A 19286-nucleotide genomic window follows, 5' to 3' on the forward strand; every position below is an offset into this window, starting at 1 on the left:
GTCTAGCCTAGCCTCCACCAGGCCTTTCTACAGGAATACCAAGGACGTGAACGTGCTTGAGGAATACGGATCGTAGAATTCGGCAAAAAAGAGAATCAAATGGGCCAAGGGAGTCCGGCCGCGGGGAGGTAGTTTCTTTCCCTCCGCGGCATAGTCAAACCCCAAGGCGGCCAAACTCCCCTGGCAAATATTCTCCTATATGTAGCCAGCGTAGTTAGTCTTGTAGAGACTAAGTCTTGCCAATGCGCGTTCTGGCCAGCTGAGACGCCGTCGCGTAGCAACGTGTCCCAATTTCGTGCCTGTCGTTTTGTGTGCGCACACCCGGAAGTAAGCCGGATCTAGCTCACACTGAAAGGGTTCGTCCACTCTATTTGAAAGGGGTGATACTCGCTTTCTATGGAACTGCGTCAAAAGTTATCGACAAATATGTACGTTTATAGTTCATCAGTGTGAATATTTTAAATTTTATATAGACTAGATTTTGTATTTGTTCTTTATAAGTGATAAATAATATGTTTATGAGGATCAAATTTTACTTTACACCCCCATATAATGGACTCGCCTCTTGACAGCTAAGCACACAAAAGCCATGGAGACACGAGTGGTCTAACAACGTAATGCTTGATTTCTACTACATAACCAGCTAGTTTCCGTCAGGAGTGCGCCGTTTTGACACCTTTAAGGTACGTGACACGTACTTTACAACCTTCAAGAACTTGTCAGATGATTTGTGACTGTTCCTAGCCCTAAAAACGACAACGTTTTAGAGCGGTGTGTAGCTATGCTCATGTTTTAGTTCCACAGTGTTGTGTTTCAAAACTTGCTCTTGAGTTACTATTGTGTTACTCGGCGTGTTCTCTACCCATTATACACGGTGCTTTGGGTGAAGTGCGGCGGAGAATTGCTGTAGTATCCTGTGATATAATATAAAGCCTTGTGTTGTAAGGATATGGGGGACATGTGTATGATATCTCTCTTATCACCAACAGATGTTTTGTTAGCGGTGGTTCTGCCATTATAAAGAGCTCCATTACCCGATTACACCGTAGCTGTCACAAACGCACACACACACCAGGACCGAGTGTTTTTACCCTGGATAAGAGAAGGTGTTGCCCACAGCGTTAAAATGCCAGCTCCAGTGCAAGAACCAAGGTATGCATCTTTGTATTTCATTTCTAGAATTTCCTCTAATTGTGTGTTTGACACCTAAAATGAAGATCATTGAGGAGGTTCATCAGTCACGTAGAATTAACAGTTAGTAGAAATTCTTCGATCAGTGACACTGTGACTGTATATTTGTAAGATAGATTACGTACCTCCAAAGTTTCGGTGTCGACTGTACACCTTGATCACCTTGAAATTTGGAGGTACGTAATCTACCTTACAAAAATACAGTCACTGATCGAAGAATTTCTACTGACTAAAATGAAGATGTATTGATAGTTGATTTTTAGGGTCTTGAATGTACTGTACGCCCTTAAGAAGGTTAAAGCGTGTTTAACCTTGAAAACAGCATGTGTCCTTTAGAATTCAAACCCTGGACAGTTCAACCTTTCCAAGAAAGCCTGTGACCCCAGCATGCATTTACATGGTTGTCAAGCCTGCTCTACAAGTTTCCATGTCTGTTCTGAAGTTTTTATGCCTGCAGGTCATAGCACAGGGCACCAATGTCCTTGTTATTACAGATAGTGGGATATCAAGTTACAATCACAATATGAAAGGTGGTCTATGTGTCTGAAAATGTATTGAAATACTTTGACATGATGCATAACAAAAACATGTTACAAAGAACCTGAAAAAACTACAACTTGTACAAATGGCACATTTTCTAGCCATTTACCAAATGGTATCTATGGCATTATGCAAGTAAACATTTAGAGCTACTATGGATTACTGTAAACAATGGTAGTATGGCTATCATGATACATTTAAATCCCATGTGGCTATTGAAGACAACACTGGGCTAGGTCTTGCTAATACTAGACCAGGGTGCATGTGGAATTCTAATACCATATATAGTCACTATTTATTGCTTTTTATTATTTTTTGTGAGACCTGTCAACCTGCACAAAGACTAGTAGTGCCACTATGGATACCAGTAAGTCTTTTGGGTAACACACTAGCAAGCCTATAAGGGATCTGAAAAAAAAAGAAAAGCAAAAAGAGTAAAACAGATCACAGGTACAGTATATGGATACAAATACAGTTAGATGTTCAAAGGTTAGGTGTAACAAGTTGTTAGGTGTAATGTGGCCAGCTGCTGCCACGCCGCGTGCCTGCGAAGCTGGTGTGTTTTGCCGATGAGCAATTATACAGATATAGAAGTTGGTGTGTTACTCCGAATGGTGGTTATAATACCTATAGAGATACAGATACAGAAGCTGGTATGTTATGCCAAAGGGAGGTTATACTGGCTACACAGATACAGATGCTGGTGTGTTATGCTGAAGGACGGTTATACCGGCTATACAGATACAGAAGCTGGTGTGTTACGCCAAATGGCGGCTATACAGATACAGAGGCTGGTGTGTCAAGCTGATGGGCGGTCATACCGACTATACAGATACAGATACAGATCATCTACTGACAGCCTTAAAATGCACTGACATTTGCCTACTCAGCTGGACCTGAGGATTGTGATTCTTACACAGAATAGCTACACACTACACCTGTTGTTAATCCCCTACTAGAAAGGTGCATGCTACATCGGTTTACCTGCTTTTTAGGCTCTTTAAAGTACAGAAAAGGTTGGCTGGTCTTTGTCACGCTACATTAGTGGACTAATTTGGTGTAATTGGTTCAACTTTTGTGTGTATGCACTGGCCTGGAAAAGAAACCTCCAGAAAAAAGGGCGAAGAGTGGAACTGTTTGCACACCTTGCATGCACAGACAGGTGAAAAAAGCTTGTTATGTAGGGAGACCATAGCTTCCATACTTCTACTTCTATGTGATACTGGTCAAAACCCCTTACTGGGGCATCACGACCAGGGTGCTGGGTGCACGGCTAAGTGCGGCCGGTGGGGTGATGGTGCTGAAAAGAAAACATGAAAACAGCAAAGTGCAAAAAAAAAAAGAAAAAAAGAACCGAAATTGTGAGAAAAAAAGAACCGAAATTGTGAGAAAAGCTGGTGCCAAAAACTGGGGGTTTTGGGGGGTCTTCAGGGTCTTTGGGAGCTTTTATATGCTATTTTCTGATTGCATATAGACAACATAGCCGGCCTGGTTGAATTACCCCTGTTTTTTTGAACTGAGGTAATCAGAAAACAGCCGAAGACCACCAAACCCCCAGTTCTATAAGCCTGCTACGGAGGCTAGGGACAACATTTGTTTTCAAAGTCTTGCCATAAGTCCAGACAAAGAGATTACAAAACACCTGCTATATTCCTTTTGAAGTCGACAAGTTCTGATGATGGAATAGTTTGGTTGTATGTAAGCATTGCCATTACAGTTGTGGTGTCAAATATTGATCTAAGTTAAAATTCCACTGTTGCTGTCTGTCTCTGTTTGTGCACCAAGTACGCTTATATTACTTCCCGTCAGGACTTGTCGTTCACTTAATCAAGTCAGGTTGACAACAAGAGAATGACTAAGAATAAATTAAACTTGGCTTTGTGACTGGAAATAGAGGATTAGATTAGGAAAATACAGTGTATAAAAAGGCAGCAAAGGTGACAGTATTTGAAGTTTTAAACACTTCTCTTAGAGTTGCAGCGGATTAGTTGCTTAATTGAAGCTCAACTTTGTTGGTAGAATCCGTAGTTGTATGGCACCATAAATTTTCAGTCAATCTCGTCTGAATTAATTGTTAGATTAATTGCTCACAGAAATGTTCAAAGTATCATGTACAGACTCAAAAATACCTGTCTTTATTTTTTTTAAAAGACTTTATCAAAACCTCAAGATTACCTGTCTACCCAGTTGATCCTTAATTTATGACTGTTGAGCAATTCAGTCGTTATGGCACCTGTCAGACAACTGTTATTATCGCTAGCGACCTGCGTTGCCCTTTTTGTGACGTTCCGCTTGCACGCAAAACCAAGGAAACAAATCCGAGTCCTGTTGAACCGCGGCTTTGTCCCCTGAGCTTGTATGCAAATATTGCTCTTTTTTTATGCCAGCTGCTCTCTAGGGTGCTTCATACACGGCCAAACACGCAGAGCTAGGTAACGTTGTTTAGGGTAGGAGTTGACGGTGAATGGGCGTTGTGGTCTGTGTTTTTGCTCGCGAGAAGCGCGGCGGATCAGTTGTCACTGTGAAGCTATGAGTCGAATGCCGACCACGACCCACGGGTCGAAGAATAGGTACGAGCAAGACGTGGGTTTCTACAGGTCAAGTTGTAAAGGCTCTCTTGTTACATAACATCGTGTTGTTGCCACTGACATGCAGCCTCAGTTAGTTGTTATGTTGTGTATACCTGAGCACTAAACGTATTGTGATCGGACAATGGCATTTAAAAGACTCTTTGTGGGGGATTTTTTTTCAATTTGTTAAGTAAAATGACTTTATGGTAGGTGTTTTGATGTACCGGTACCAGCATTTGTTGCAAAATAACTTTGTTACGTCATGTCACCAGTTGAAATGGTTTTAGTGTTTTTCTAAGTGATTTCAGGTAGGTTAAAAAGTGCTTTTGGCAAAACTTGAAAAGTGGTCAGGCTGTGTACTGTAATTCACCATTTTTTGCAGTAATATGTTAACTTTGCAGCATTCGCAGTCACTTCTATACCGCGCACTTTTTATTACTATGAACAAATAATTTGCTGACTTTGTTTTTCTGCACCTGCCACCACCATGAACATATAGCTCTGTGAACATGTCACACATTTTTCTCAGACCACAAACTTTTGTTTCTGTGAGCATAAAGTGAATAATAGTATTCAATCATTGAAGAACTTCTTGCCATGGTATCATAAGTTGATATTTTGATGGTTTACTCTACTGTGTTCTCCACAGCTTCCCCCCTGGGAGAGATGACCAGGATCGGTACAGGTTCAGCCCAGAGTACAAGTACGGCCGGGTTCCCAAAACTGCCACCGAGGGGAAACTGCTCAGGACCAGGGGCAAGGAGGTAGCTCATAAGGCCACACCAATTTAATTTCTTGGTTAACGGATTTTTCAAGAAAAATAATGGAGCGGGCGGGCGAAAAAATAATAAAAATAAAAACAGGCCTAGGCATCCTATTATGGCCCAAAATGGTACGTTAGGAGCCACGAAGTCAACACACCAGGCTGGTTCAAAATTTAAGCAATGAATTTTGAACTTTTAATGATACCACTGCATTGAAAGATGGAATAACTTTAAGAACTAGGATGTAAAGGACTGTTTTCAACTGTTCAGGGCAAAATATGAGCATTTTGCAGTTGATTCTGAATTTTTATTTTTATTTGCAAATCAGAAAAAAATGAAGCGGCGAATCCGTTAACCAAGAAATTAAATTGGTGTGGCCTAATGATTCATTTTTAAATTATTTTATTTTATTTTGTTGGTTCAGCTTTTCAAAAGACGGCCAGGGTTGCCTAACTAGTTACAACTATTCTAAAGGACTAACCCCAGAGACAACAAGCTACAAAGATTTATAAGCTAGTTATGATTTATAAAAAAAAGTAAAGTAGGATAAAAATCTATTCCTTTCTCTTTCAGTCACGATTTTTCATAAGATCTATTTTGAGTTTTTTAAATCATGATCAGTGATCAACAGTGTTTTTGTACCTTTTACAGTTTCTGTAAATAGTATAATTATGAGTGTAATAGCTATATTTAGAAAAGGGCTTTTATTATATAAGAATGTCTATTTGCACAAGAATATGACCTTATTGATGCAAAGAGGCCCTATAACTTTCTTGACTGATGCAAATATTTTTTCAGGACAATAATATGCCAGTAAAACTGTTTGTTAATGGCCAATTTCAGAGAATAAGTCCTTTTTGGTTGCAAGGAAACATGTATTAGCCTGATGGCCTATAAGTACCACCTGTTAACATCAGACTACAAACAAGCCCCAAGACAATGGCACAATGTTTAAAACTTTATTCCAACCAAAAGAGGTAACCCAAGAATCAAATTTTCAATGACCACTGTTGCCTTCATCAGGATCTAAGAACGTAAACTCGCAACAGTGGTTGTTGAAAATTTAATTCCTGTGTGCTTTTTGTGTTGGAATAAAGTTTCAACATATTGTAGTACCATGAATGATTACTACCAAATTGAACACAGACTGAACAATTTCCACGATAAGCCCCATGACCATTTGTTACTTTGATATTATGTTCTAGAGTAGAGCACAGAGTCAAAACCATGCAATGTTTAAGTTTCAGAATGACCAACAACTACTCCAGAAGTTCATGAACCTTCCCTTCTCGAGTTCTTACAAATCCCCTTATGTGTTAAGTCAGCAAACAAGTTTGTGGACACACCTGTAGGGAAAGAGTTTTGTTTTTGCCTGGAGATTATTTCTCTTCTAAAGTGTTTTGACCACAAGTGTCTAAACAGTAGCATGTAAGGACCAGTTAACTTTTGTTTGGTTTCCATGTTTTGAAGCTCAATGTCTGAGAGGTGCAGGTAAAATTTGTCTGGTGCAGGTAATTTTCAATGTTACCTGCACCAGTGCAGGTATGTAGAAAAATTTATTTCAAGCCCTGAATGTCTATAATATATATTGTATCTCCTGTTTCTCTTCTCAGCCTAGCAGAAAGCTACACAAAAGGAGCACAACTGCACCTGAGCATGACTCTATTCTACGGAGGTAGGGTCCTAATTTTTTCCCATTTTTGAAATTTTTAACTATACATGTAACGGTTACGGGCTCTGGTCTATGTAACAAATTTGTCATCTTACAACCTAAGTCATGGGTACAATTGCACTGTCATAAATAATTAACCAGGTCCATCTGTGTATTGTGTATTGAGCCATGTTTCATGACCAGGTGAAATTCAGCTGTAAGTTCAAATCAAACTCTTGATGTTTGCACAGGAGACTGCTATTAATAATTGAAACAGCAAAATGTGCAGTACAATAGATGAATGGTATGATGCTTGAAACTATCACTGGTTGAAAGCTCTTGCCTAGGTGAGAATATTCTTTGTGTGCAAACAAAAGTTTAAACATGTAACTACCAACACAGATGGCAGTATGCAATGGTATGACCTGGTGTATGAAGACTGGTGTTAGTGGTAGGAGAATGATTCAGGTGTTTGTTTTTGTCATCTACACTTGGTCACTGGTTGAAAGCTCTAGGTGAGAGCCATTCTTTGTGTTGGACCAAACCTTTAAACTTTAAACATGTAACTACCAACATAGATGACAGTATGCATGGTATAACTTGGTGTATGAATACTGGTGTTAGTTAGTCTCCGTAGCAGGCTTATAGAACTGGGGGTTTGGTGGTTTTGGGCTGTTTTCTGATTAGGCCACACCAATTTATTTCCTTGGTTAACGGATTCGCCGCTTCGTTTTTTTGCCAAAATGAAATAAAAACAAGAAGCCATAGGCGACAATTCTCCGTGAAGTATTATATATTGCAACAAAAAGAAGTAGCCATTGGCGACAATTCTCTGTGAAGTGTGATAAATCGAACAAAGAAAAATTGTTTAAACGCGCGTCGGCTCAGTCATCTTAAGACGCAACAACCAATCAGAGATGCGAGATGCCTACACGTGACGCGGGAAGGGCGCGCGATGCCCGAAATATTTTTGCGTCAATATTCAGCGCCGTGATTCAAGAGATTAATACCCGGAAACAATTTTTTTTCTTGTTTTGAACGCATTAACATGCATTTACGCTAATCTAGTATGATTCAGGGTTACTTTTTTTTTAACCTGCCATGGCCAGATTATCTAAAGATGTGTGTATTGTGTGTACAATCTATAGAAAGAGAAATGTACATCAGGTCCGATCATCCGATTTTCACGTTTCGGTTTTTTGGACTCGGTTCATGAACGTATTTTGGTTTGGCTCCTGGAATGTGCAAAAAAATGACTCCCGGGACTGTCTACAGGGAACACTCGCACATTCGCGGTGTATCAGGACAGCGCGACTGGTCGTCATTAGCGCAGTAACAGTTGCATAAACTGACGAAACCATTTCAAAGAAATGGGGATGTTTCGAAAATAAGCATTTACTCCAATATCAAAACAGCTACGGTAAAAATAAAAAGACGTGCATCATCCCGGACATAATGCAACACCACATGCGAAATTACACAGAAATGCGACGTACGGAAGAATGCGTTTTGGCTGCGAACATCTTCCAAAAAACTTGGCATCTCTTAACCATGGGCAAAAACATCTGGAACCACTTATAAAAACCACCCCGTATCTGCATGAACTTTTTTGAACCCCACTGCTATTCCAAACAACGCGTTTTTCTGGACCATTCCAATTCGCCTCGTAATTGTAGGGGTGCGTCTGCGATATTACATTGACCGCGAAAGCAGCAACGGCAAAAATACACATTCGTGCATCAACACGGGCATGCCCGCAGACGGCGTATAAAATTGCGTGCCGATTACACAAAGAGAACCCAGTGTTTTGACTGCGAACATGAAAAATCAGCCGATTACAACACTCCGTCCGGAGGTCCTGACCTCCTTCACGGAGTAATAAAAAACAGAACAAAAATCCATACTCTCGAGTCCCGAATTGTGGGCCCCAAAATCCACCCGGTACGTTGTAATTTTTAAAAATTTGGGCATAGTTAACAGCGTTAAAAATACATTGCTTCAAGGCAGAAACATTTGTCTGCGTGCAATTTGTTCGGAAAGCTAGGTTGCCTCTTCAAAAGTTCGTCAAATTCTTTTGATATAGAACTCGCCCCCCACCCCCTTTGCACATGTCACCATTCATGAGACAAAACTTCACTGACGACAAACGTACGGCAGATTTACTAAGTCATCGTGCCTGTGACAACATATCATCTCCCTTTTAGATATGTAAAAACCGAAAGGGGCGAGCATGTCACAACCGGGAATCGAACCCGAGTTGTCCGCGTGGTGGTCACCAACGCTAACCACTACACTAAAAGGTCGCACGACCGTTTAGCATGGTCAGTTAGCACTGTTACACTACTCCCCCTTTTCTTTCAAGATTCGTCCTCGAATCTTCCGAGTCCGACATCCCTGGAGCTGCCACACTTATCCTCAGTGCCAGTACTCACAGGGCCCACATCGGGCGCCACTGTAAAAACCGAAAGGGGCGAGCATGTCACAACCGGGAATCGAACCCGAGTTGTCCGCGTGGTGGTCACCAACGCTAACCACTACACTAAAAGGTCGCACGACCGTTTAGCATGGTCAGTTAGCACTGTTACAGATATAACGTTATATCATATTTAGGAACACGTATTGTGTCGGAAACGTGCTAGTGACGGGCGTTAAAAGTAATCGGCCGAACGTAACTCGGCCTGGGCGGCACATGCACACACACCTTCAAAACGATCTTTTTTCCAGGGAATATGTAAAAATAACACGAAATAACAATGTATTCTGGCATCACAAACTGTATTACTCTCAAAAAGTACAAAATCCTACCACAAACATGGGAATTTGGCAAAGTAAAAAGTCCTCCATGCACGTAAGTCCATTCACTAAAGTCTTTCTCACGGTCGGAAGAGTCCACTTCGAGTAGGGGGAAACAGGTCCTTTTAATTACAGAAATTACTCCGTGAAAAATACTACATGTGCATGTGGCATTCTAACAAAGCTACATCTTATTTAGATACCTATAAACAGGAGAATAATTGCAAATAATGCATCAATTATTACATCTAAATTTTTTAATAAAATGGTTCCCCCTTACAAATAAAAAAATCCCCATACATCAAAGAATTTATAGTGAAACCCTAGACCATTGAATTTGTGGCAACTTGAAGAGTGTGTCAATGTGGCTATTTGTTTGAATTATGGCTATGTATAATGTAGCTGTAGCATACCTAAAGTGTATAATGGGAAATATAAAATGGATACTACCGGTAGTATTTGGGAATTGGGGAAAGATAAAAAAAAGAAATAAAATATCTGTTAAAGTAGTTAATTCTTTTGCCAATAACTTTTAAACATTCCTGGAAATTTGTCTAAAGCAAATATTTAGGATATTGTAAATTTCAAGCTCTAAGGGACCGTACGTTATTTATCGGGGGGGGGGGAGGCCGGTGCGTAGGAAATCGGGCAGAAAAGGTTTTCCCTGGCCCTCCCCCCCCCGTATTTATTTTTTTTCCCTGGCCCTCCCCCCCGCTATAAGAAAACTTTCCTTGGCCCTCCCCCCTTTTCTGAAACATTACAAATGCCCCTGAAACTACATCCTAATTAATACTATCAACAATCAATAATGATTTATTAATAGTTTGATATGATATTTAAGTGCGGCACGCGACGAAGTGAAATATTCCGTGGGAAGCTCCCGGCTCTTGAGCGTGCCCGCCGGGCCAAGGAAATGGGGCAAATTTGCGCGGACGGGGATTGGCTTTGGGTCGGCGTTGTTCTCGATAACAGAGGCGGCGGCAGGAAATTTTGATTGGGGGGGCAAGATTTCGGGCGCCGAAGGCGTCCGTCAGCGAGCGCCGTAGGCGCGAGCCTGCTAGGGGGGTCCGGGGGCATGCCCCCCCGGGAAATTTTGAATTCTAACCCCTCTGAAACGCTATTTCCAGCATTTTGAGCCCTAAATTTTTGTTTTATTTCAAGCTAAGTTTAATGCTCCTTCTAGAATTTCGTCTATGAATTCTTCCTGAAACAGAACTGAACGGTCATTGTGTGTCATTTAGGGAATAACACCCTCCTTCATCTCAGCAGTTTGTGTTCAATTTTTAGATCATTATACAGAAAACTCTTGCTGTCATGTCCAATGTTTCAATGGAGTAGGCAGAGGCGGCGGCAGGAAATCTTGACCGTCAGTGGGGGATGAGATTTGTATGGAATCAAGTATCGAGCGCCGAAGGCGTGAGCCGGGGTTTCGAACCCTAGGGGGGTTCGGGGGCATGCTCCCCCGGAAAAATTTGAGATTTTAACTCTCTGAAACGTGTTTTCCTGCATTTTCGGGGGAAAATTTTGCTGCTACATGAAGCTAAATTTGTACTTTGTAGCTAAGTTTCTTACTCGCTATTCGACTGCATGACGTCCACGAACTTCTTCCACAATACACAAGGGGAATCGGGGCTTGCTCCCCGGGAAAATTTTAAAATCTCGACCCTCTGGAAACGCCATTTCCTGTATTTTGGGAACGCATTTTTGATGTTTTGCTGGGTACACATTTCGTCTATTCGTCAATCGAATCTCAGTTCGCCTCAACCAAGGACATTACAGAAGATTTCTTAGAAGGACATTCTGAGATCGGACAAAAAATGTTGAGCCAGTCCTTGGTTTAATTAAAATTACCTTGTATGGTTTACTCTCATCGGCTCTGGGAAATTCGAGCGGCGCGGTGCGGGACCAGCAGCGGGCCGGGAATATCGATGTATACACGATTCTACACACGTGAAAAATACTGTTGTGCTGTTGGGAAGGGCACGGCGTGCCGCGAAAATAAACTGCATGTTGTCTTCAGAAGAACTGGATTTCATTTTTAACCGATATCGTTACGAAGGGGTCAGCAGAACAAACTCTCACAGCGTGAGAAACTCGTGCCATATTCCTAGTAATACGTAATGCACAGCTGATAAACCAATCAGAGCGCAGGTTTTCGGGGGTGAACCAATCAGAGCTTACAACTCGCGGTAATACCTACATGTGGAAGACGGTGTTCGTGTGATTTCAGATTTCAAGTGGCCGCGCAGCGCGGAAAATGCGTTTTACAAGTGGTTTTAAGGTAGAAATCGAACTGTTTGCTGGCTTCTCCTTACATCTAGAGGTATAAGAATTGTGATAAAAAGTTTTCCTTGGCCCTCCCCCCGCCTTCTCTTATTTTTCCTTGGCCCTCCCCCCGCCCCTTCTCATTTTTCCTTGGCCCTCCCCCCGTACGCACCGGCCCTCCCCCCCCCGGTAAAATACCGTAGGGTCCCTAAATAACTTCCATATCAGCCAGACACAATAGAATGCCCAGCCCAGTGGTAAGCTGTGTGCCCTGAACTGTAAGAAAACAATGGGATCTGAACAGAGCACCCTGATTTAAACCACTCTTTGGAACTTAGAAAGATGAATAAAAGTGAAACCAGTTGGATCGGAGTCTTGTCAACTGACAGTTTGTTGTTCATACAGTAAAGATGTGTATCTTGCAAAATAATATGAATAATTGTAAAAGGATGTAAGAGAAGTTGCTGATGTAGCAATGGTCCTTTCAGTTCAATAAGTGTCCAATATTATGTCTTATATCATTTTGTAACTTAACTTAATGGATTGCTTACTACATGGCTGGTACTCTCAAATTTTTATTTTTATTTTTTTTTTCGCCCGCCCGCTCCATTTTTTTTCTAGAAAAATCCGTTAACCAAGAAATTAAATTGGTGTGGCCTTAGCCCAGTTCAAAAAATGGGGATAATTCAATCAGGCCAGCTTTGTGGTCTATGTGCAATCAGAAAATAGCACATAAAAGCTCCCAAAGACCCTGAAGACCCCCAGTTTTTGGCATGCTATGGAGGCTAGGTGTTAGTGGTAGGAGAATGATTCAGGTGTTTGTTTTTGTGATGTAGCCAAAGTGTACCACCTGATGACGGTGCAGGGGAGACTCATGGGAGATACACAGGTGAGAGACAGAAGTTAGCACTTTGTTTGTGAGCTGTAACATTCAGTCTAGCATTGTGTAGTTAGATGGCTGTTTTTCTTTTGATTTCTATGAAAAATATTTGACAACAACTTGACATTTACCACACTTTCCTTCAACGTATGGTGGAGTGACGCCCACTGGGCCTTTTGGCTAATCGTTGATACTGTAGCCAAACACTGATGAGGACACAGACAGATGGATGTGGTGTTGCATCTGCATATTTGCCACTTAAGAACTGTACACAGTTTTTTCCTCCAGTGTATAAAGTGACCAGTTCTAGACTGACTAGAGCTTCAAATCCATACTAATGTGAGTTAAGTGGACATTATGTCCTGTTACAAAATGTATGCACAATAGACTATAAGTGTGCAGTGTCCCACTTTGGCCAAAAGTAAACGTAACTTGCCCTGTTTCCAGACCCAGCGTCATACCTGATGAAGGACAGTTACCACCTGAGTTACCAGATTCCCAGCTTCCCCTACAGCCCTTACTGTACTCAAACCTACTGTACTGTACTTTACTGTAAGTTACTGTACTGTACTGTACTTAAGTCTGATGATAAATAACTGTTACCTGGCCTGTTTCCAGACCCAGCGTCGTACCTGATGAAAGACAGCTACCACATGAGTTACCAGATCCCCAGCTTCCCCTACAGCCCTTACTGTACTCAAACCTACTGTACTGTACTTTACTGTACTGTACTGTACTGTACTTAAGTCTGATGATAAATAACTGTAACCTGCCATGTTTCCAGACCCAGCCTCGTACCTGATGAAGGACAGTTACCACCTGAGTTACCAGATCCCCAGCTTCCCCTACAGCCTGACCTCCCAGCCTGTGGTCCATTCTAACACACAATACGACACATAAAAGTGATTCATAAATAACTGTAACTTGTCACTTTTTCAGACCCAGCCTCGTACCTGATGAAGGACAGTTACCACCTGAGTTACCAGATCCCCAGCTTCCCCTACAGCCCTTACTGTACTCAAACCTACTGTACTGTACTCTACCTAAGTTACTGTACTGTACTGTACTGTACTTAACTCACAAATAACAGTGAGTTTCCATGTTCCCAGACCCAGCGTCATACCTGATGAAGGACAGCTACCACATGAGTTACCAGATCCCCAGCTTCCCCTACAGCCTGACCTCCCAGCCATGGAGCCGCCGCAGGGCCTTCACATGTCCTCCCTCCATGAAGAAGAACTATTACCTACAGGTAACTTATCATAAATCTTCAACTCATACAATGTAGTATGATGCTTAACTTTATTCCAACACAAAGTGGTCATTGAAAATATGATCCTTGTGTACCCTTGTGTTGGAATAAAGTTTAGCATCGCACTATGATTACTACCAACACAGATAAATCTGTACCTCTATATATCATATGTACATACTGGAAAAATAATCCTAAAATGTATAGAATTTACATTGATGAAGGTTAACCAACGTTTGTTACAGCATAACAGTATACATTATAAAAAGACAAATATTTCATTCTCGTCATCATGATCAGCTATAATCCTTTTTATGCTTTTCAGTCACTTGCGAATGTCTGTATCTAGTCATATGCCCCTACCTAACAAAATGTTTGGTTTCAAAAGTTAATCTTGGATGCCAAGTAAGTTACACGTTATATTGTGGTATTCTACGACTTACCATTTTTTTGCACTTGTGTTTGCCCCCAGCACCCTGACCTGAACTGGGGCCAGAGACAGTACCTGTGGAGCACTGCAGCTGTGTACAGCACCTCTCACATGAAGAGGCTCATTCAGGGCAGATATGAACAGTTCCTCAGGCATCAACAGAAAATGGGTAGGAACAACATACTTGGACTCTTTCACTCTATAGCAGTCTGCATGGCTCGAAATACTGGGTGCATATGTACCTTAGTGCAGGTAAAATTCAGAGGCTGTGCAGGTATTTCTGATGTCTACCTGCACCTAACCTGCACTGGTCCATGTACTGAGTATATGCAGGTTAGCGCAGGTAACATTGGAGCTGTGCAGGTATTTCTGATGTCTACCTGTACCTAACCTGCACTGGACCATGTACTAGGTTTAGGTTTTTAGATAAATGTAAGTGTATGTTTACGCAACCTTTGAAATTTTAAAAGAAATTATAAATGGCAAAAGTTTCTTAACAGTTTTTAGTATGATCCATACTTCCTAAAGTCTGAGTGGTGCAGTGAAAATTTGTCTGGTGCAGGTAAAAAGTTACCTGAACAAGTACAGGTATGCAGAAAAAAGGATTTCGAGCAAAATAGCTAAAATGTTAGAAGTAGAAATGAGTCAATCTGATAGTGTCACATTTCTCCACCCAGGACACATCAACAAGAAAGAGCTGGAGAAGTACAGATCTTACCTGTTTGCGACCAGAAAGACCATGCCAGGGGTCGTCGACCCCGGTCTTTGGAGGTCAAGGCCGCAGACACAGATGGCAAGAGCAAAAAGCTCCAACGGGTGAGTAATGCAATCTCTGTCAATCACAGCTTTAGTGGCCCCTCCCTGCAGGCTGGATTTTCAGCGGGCGGCCATCCGTAAAGTAATTTACATGTAATCAGGCTAATAAGTCAGTGCAAAGGAGTATCATATAATGGTAATATTCCATTTGAATATCATTACTGAGACATGGACAGAGAGATATTTTGGAGACTACATTGCTACGTTAGCGGTTAGATACACAGTATGTGGCTCTTTGAGCAGAGACAGTAGAATCTTCACATGTAGTTATATTGATGTTTTCTAAACCTTTGCTAACAGAGATGCGGAGTTGTCCAGAAAGTCGGCACCAGCAAGAAACGGCCATCCACGTCGGCATTCAGGTAAAGGCGTCATACTGTATATTTTGTTACATAAACATTTTCTTACCTCCTTGTCGGGATTCGAACTCCCAACCTCCCTTGGTCCATAGCCAGGGCCGCTAACCACTGGACTACGCACGATACAAAGTGATATAAACTGAACAGAAATGAAGGAAACAAAGAGATGGAAACGTAATTTGGATGTATATGCATGTCAGTGCTATAGGTCAGTGTTCCATATAGCAAATATTATTATGTAAGGTTACTGCTGCTGAGCTTAGATGTCAGCCATTGCATAGAAAAAAAAAACATTACATGTAAATGTTGATCATCTTTAACAGCACAAAGGGAGACTCCACCCAAGAGTCCGTCACCAGATGAGGACCTGTCACAGTCCTTCAACTCCATCAAACTGGAGCCAAAACCACGAGATCAAAGCAAGAAAGAGGAGCCAAAGGCAAAACCTTCACCCCAGAAGGAGGAAAAAGATCACAGTGAAGAGGAGTCTGAAGAAAAGGAGACATCAGAGGAAAAAGAGGAGGTAGAGGAAAAAGAAAAGGAAGAAAAAGAGGAGGATGACGAAAACTCAGATGATGCAAGGTACTAAGTGTCCCACAAAAAAAATGCACCTGCACACGCCTCCGTAGCCTGACTGAACCTCGCTTTTTGTTAGTCCGCCTTGGAGTGGGCAGCTCCTTAAGCGCCAGACAAAGAGCTTGTGTTCACAGGCTAACGTCTCAGCATGGTTATCTAAGGACTGGTGCATGTGATAACTGGTGTGGAGATCCTATAATACTGTTTAACGTTGTCACCACTTTCCTTCCACAGTTGTGGGAGCAGTTAACTCACTGTCTGAGGCATGACTTCACAATCTGTAACCCTCAGCCAACAGGTGCATGTGTACAAAGAATGTGGAAAGAGGTTTTAAGGTACTCGGGTAATGTCTGTACTTTGGTGTCACAGTGCATGATTTGTTGTACATGTACAATACATGTATGTCTGTGCCAAAAGGAAAAAAAATTTCATGTGCATTGCTGTCAACTGTGTGTCTGTAAATACTTCCTGCACATCTACTGTATATGTTTGAAGCATGGTCTGTAAACACTGTTTGCATCACGATTCTGTGTGAAAACTGTATAATATAAAGTCTTCCGTGAAATAATAGTTTCATCCGGTTGGTAAGTCACTGAATAAAGAGAACCCTGTTTACACAACCAAGAGGTTTATTCAGCCGACGTTTAGGTGACCAATCAGAATTGTCCTGAGGAAGGTGACAGACTAGTCTCCACCAGACTCTGTTGCAGGCTGAATGAATATTAGAAATCAGCCTAAAAAGAATGTAGCTGGCCAGGGGAGTTGGCTGGCCATAGAGGGTCAAGTTTGGCTACATAGACTGGCCAGCTACATTCTTTTTAGGTCGATTTCTACTATTTACTCAGTCTGCAAAAGAGTCTGGTGGAGACTAGTGTAAGACAGTCACCGAAACATTGGCTGAATAAACCTCTTGGTTGTGTTAAAAGGGTATAAAGTCTTCCAGAAGGGCAAGTCAAAGGTAACGGGCCTTACTTCCATGCTATTTTTGGTATCATTCCGTGTTTTTGTTCTTTTTTTTGCTCCCAAAGGCTGCTGGAACCACCCGGTGATAACATGAGTGTGAGCTCTAGAGAAATGTGGGTTCCCTGGATAGCCAATGGGGTGCCTGAATACTAAACATCTTTGGCCCTTCCAGGATCAATTATGTAAGCCCAGTTCTCATTGGTCCTGGAACTGGAAGGGTTAGATGTCTCAAGTGGATGTGCAGAGCTCAGCGAACAGCAAGCGTTGCACTGCACAAATACAAACAATTCTTATGCCAACACTTGAACTTGAATGTCAAAGAGAAAAAAATCCAGCATGCTGTCATGTAAATACTGGTATAACTATAAGTGGAAAATGGGTTAATCATTGGTTTGAGCATCAGAACAATTTTGGTTAGGTTTTAGTGTCGTGGCAGAGTGTAGAGAAATGTGTTTAAAAAGTTTTCGATTACTGTTTTTTTTAAAGGCTTAAGGTACTTCTCAGCTTTCTGACAGTCAACTGCATGTGCCATCAAGACTTCATTGTAGATTAGACTACTGGATAAATGTTAAAAATGGGGTCACTCTTTTTAGTTTGAATACAACAATCCTTTACAGATATTTGTAAAGTGGATCCCGATACAAGTACTACTGTGTACGATTATAGCATGCAACTGTACCGTCCATATCATACAAATGTATGTACCGTCCAGATGTAAAACTTTGATACTACGAGGTATGCCAATTATGAACAATCTTAGATAGTTAAGAGTAAAATCATGCTATAATATAATAGTAAATTGAGGACCAGGAATGTATATGTACTTTTCAAATGCGTTTTGCTGGTACATTATTTGTAAATATTGGAGACTTTCAGTGAAAACTTCCTCATTACTGTATGGCTAGTACGGCAATAAAATTGAACCTTCTTGAAACTGCACTGAATGTATTTTATTCTTGTGATGCTATATATACATTGCAATCTTATAATTGAAAGGGACAATAGCTGAAAGCTATTTCATATGGAGAGTAACAACAGACATGGATTTTTTGTTATTCTATCTTTCACAAAATTTCTTATGGGCTTTCCTGTCTGTAGCATTTTTAACATCTTTAGTGAAGGAAATTTGAGGATTTCAAGCTGAAAGAGTCAACTGTTTTCATAATATCAAAGTGACAACAAACTATAATTCATACTCTTACAATTTTTGACACTGATGGAGTTATTTGATTGGGGCATCTTGTTGACACAAAGATCACAGTATGAACATAAATATATATAACAATCATGATATCTTGGGACACTAAGCTTCTCTCTAAAATCATAATATCGAATATCAATGGTCGGTGAACAATGTTTCAAATAGTGTGTCAGCAGCTACTACTAAACACATTATATCTAAATACCTTATTGGCTTCTACACAACAGAGATCACAAAGTCCAATATATTCCATGATAGCATATATAATTTTACTGTGCAGACTACACCGCACAAGATCACTTATAATGAGATTATCAGGAAAACTGATGTATCTCAGTCTGTCTCATAGTTAAATTTGATGTACTTAACGTCTTAGCCTTTTATGGTACCTCAATGAAGTACACTGTGGTAACTCTTGAACAAAATGCTTTGTTTACAACTTAGATAGCCATGGAAAACAATTTTCAAATTGCTGGAAAATGGAATACTGGTATGTCTCAGTACACTCAGCTTTAACTACAGTAATCATATTAGTCAGGATCACACATACAATGTATAACGTATGATTCAATAACAATACATGAAAGCCAGGGTTGTCATGAAGGCTTAAACACCAAGGCTTTGGATGGGTCAAGTTTAAGCTGAATAGGTCTTCTCCAAATATGGCTGAATGACTTATCCAAACTGACCAATAAAACTGTGTTTTAGTCACAGCCCTGTATAACACGTCATCTGATTGGACAATCCATAAAGGTGATTGACAGGACAATGGAACTGGAAGGTTCTTACTGAAGATACAATGATTCTTTACAATTATACAAATACAAAGAGAGGGTGAGATAGACTAATTTCCAAGCAGATATTTTGGTGGCTGCAAAGACAGTATCAAATTGGCCATGCTGTATCCATTTACCAGACTGTATCCATCTTTCGAAAATGGTTTCATCAGGTTGGTAAAGTATAGGACACAGGAGTTTTTTTCTCCTGTATCCTTTATCCATCTTTCCATGGAAAATTGGCCAAGCTTGTATCCAT

General features: G+C 41.0%; 1 protein-coding gene across 2 annotated transcripts; it reads left to right on the forward strand.

Moving 5' to 3' along the window:
* The first annotated feature begins 546 nt into the window (after positions 1–546).
* Positions 547–17583, forward strand: LOC109487195 (high mobility group protein B1-like). 2 transcript variants are annotated; one of them, XM_019791177.1, is made up of 11 exons: positions 547–683; positions 990–1152; positions 4951–5065; positions 6679–6740; positions 12611–12663; positions 13764–13906; positions 14379–14505; positions 15014–15152; positions 15453–15514; positions 15835–16093; positions 17116–17583. In XM_019791177.1, the coding sequence occupies exons 2-11, from the start codon at positions 1127–1129 to the stop codon at positions 17201–17203; spliced, it is 1074 nt and encodes a 357-aa protein (XP_019646736.1). In that variant the 5' UTR covers positions 547–683; positions 990–1126; the 3' UTR covers positions 17204–17583. The 2 variants fall into 2 exon arrangements, with proteins under 2 accessions (XP_019646736.1, XP_019646735.1); XM_019791176.1 differs by lacking the exons at positions 547–683; positions 990–1152 and adding an exon at positions 4168–4301.
* The last annotated feature ends 1703 nt before the right edge of the window (positions 17584–19286 follow it).

This window comes from Branchiostoma belcheri, unplaced genomic scaffold, assembly GCF_001625305.1.
Source record: "Branchiostoma belcheri isolate BF01 breed outbred unplaced genomic scaffold, Haploidv18h27 scaffold86, whole genome shotgun sequence".
NCBI lineage: Eukaryota > Metazoa > Chordata > Leptocardii > Amphioxiformes > Branchiostomatidae > Branchiostoma > Branchiostoma belcheri.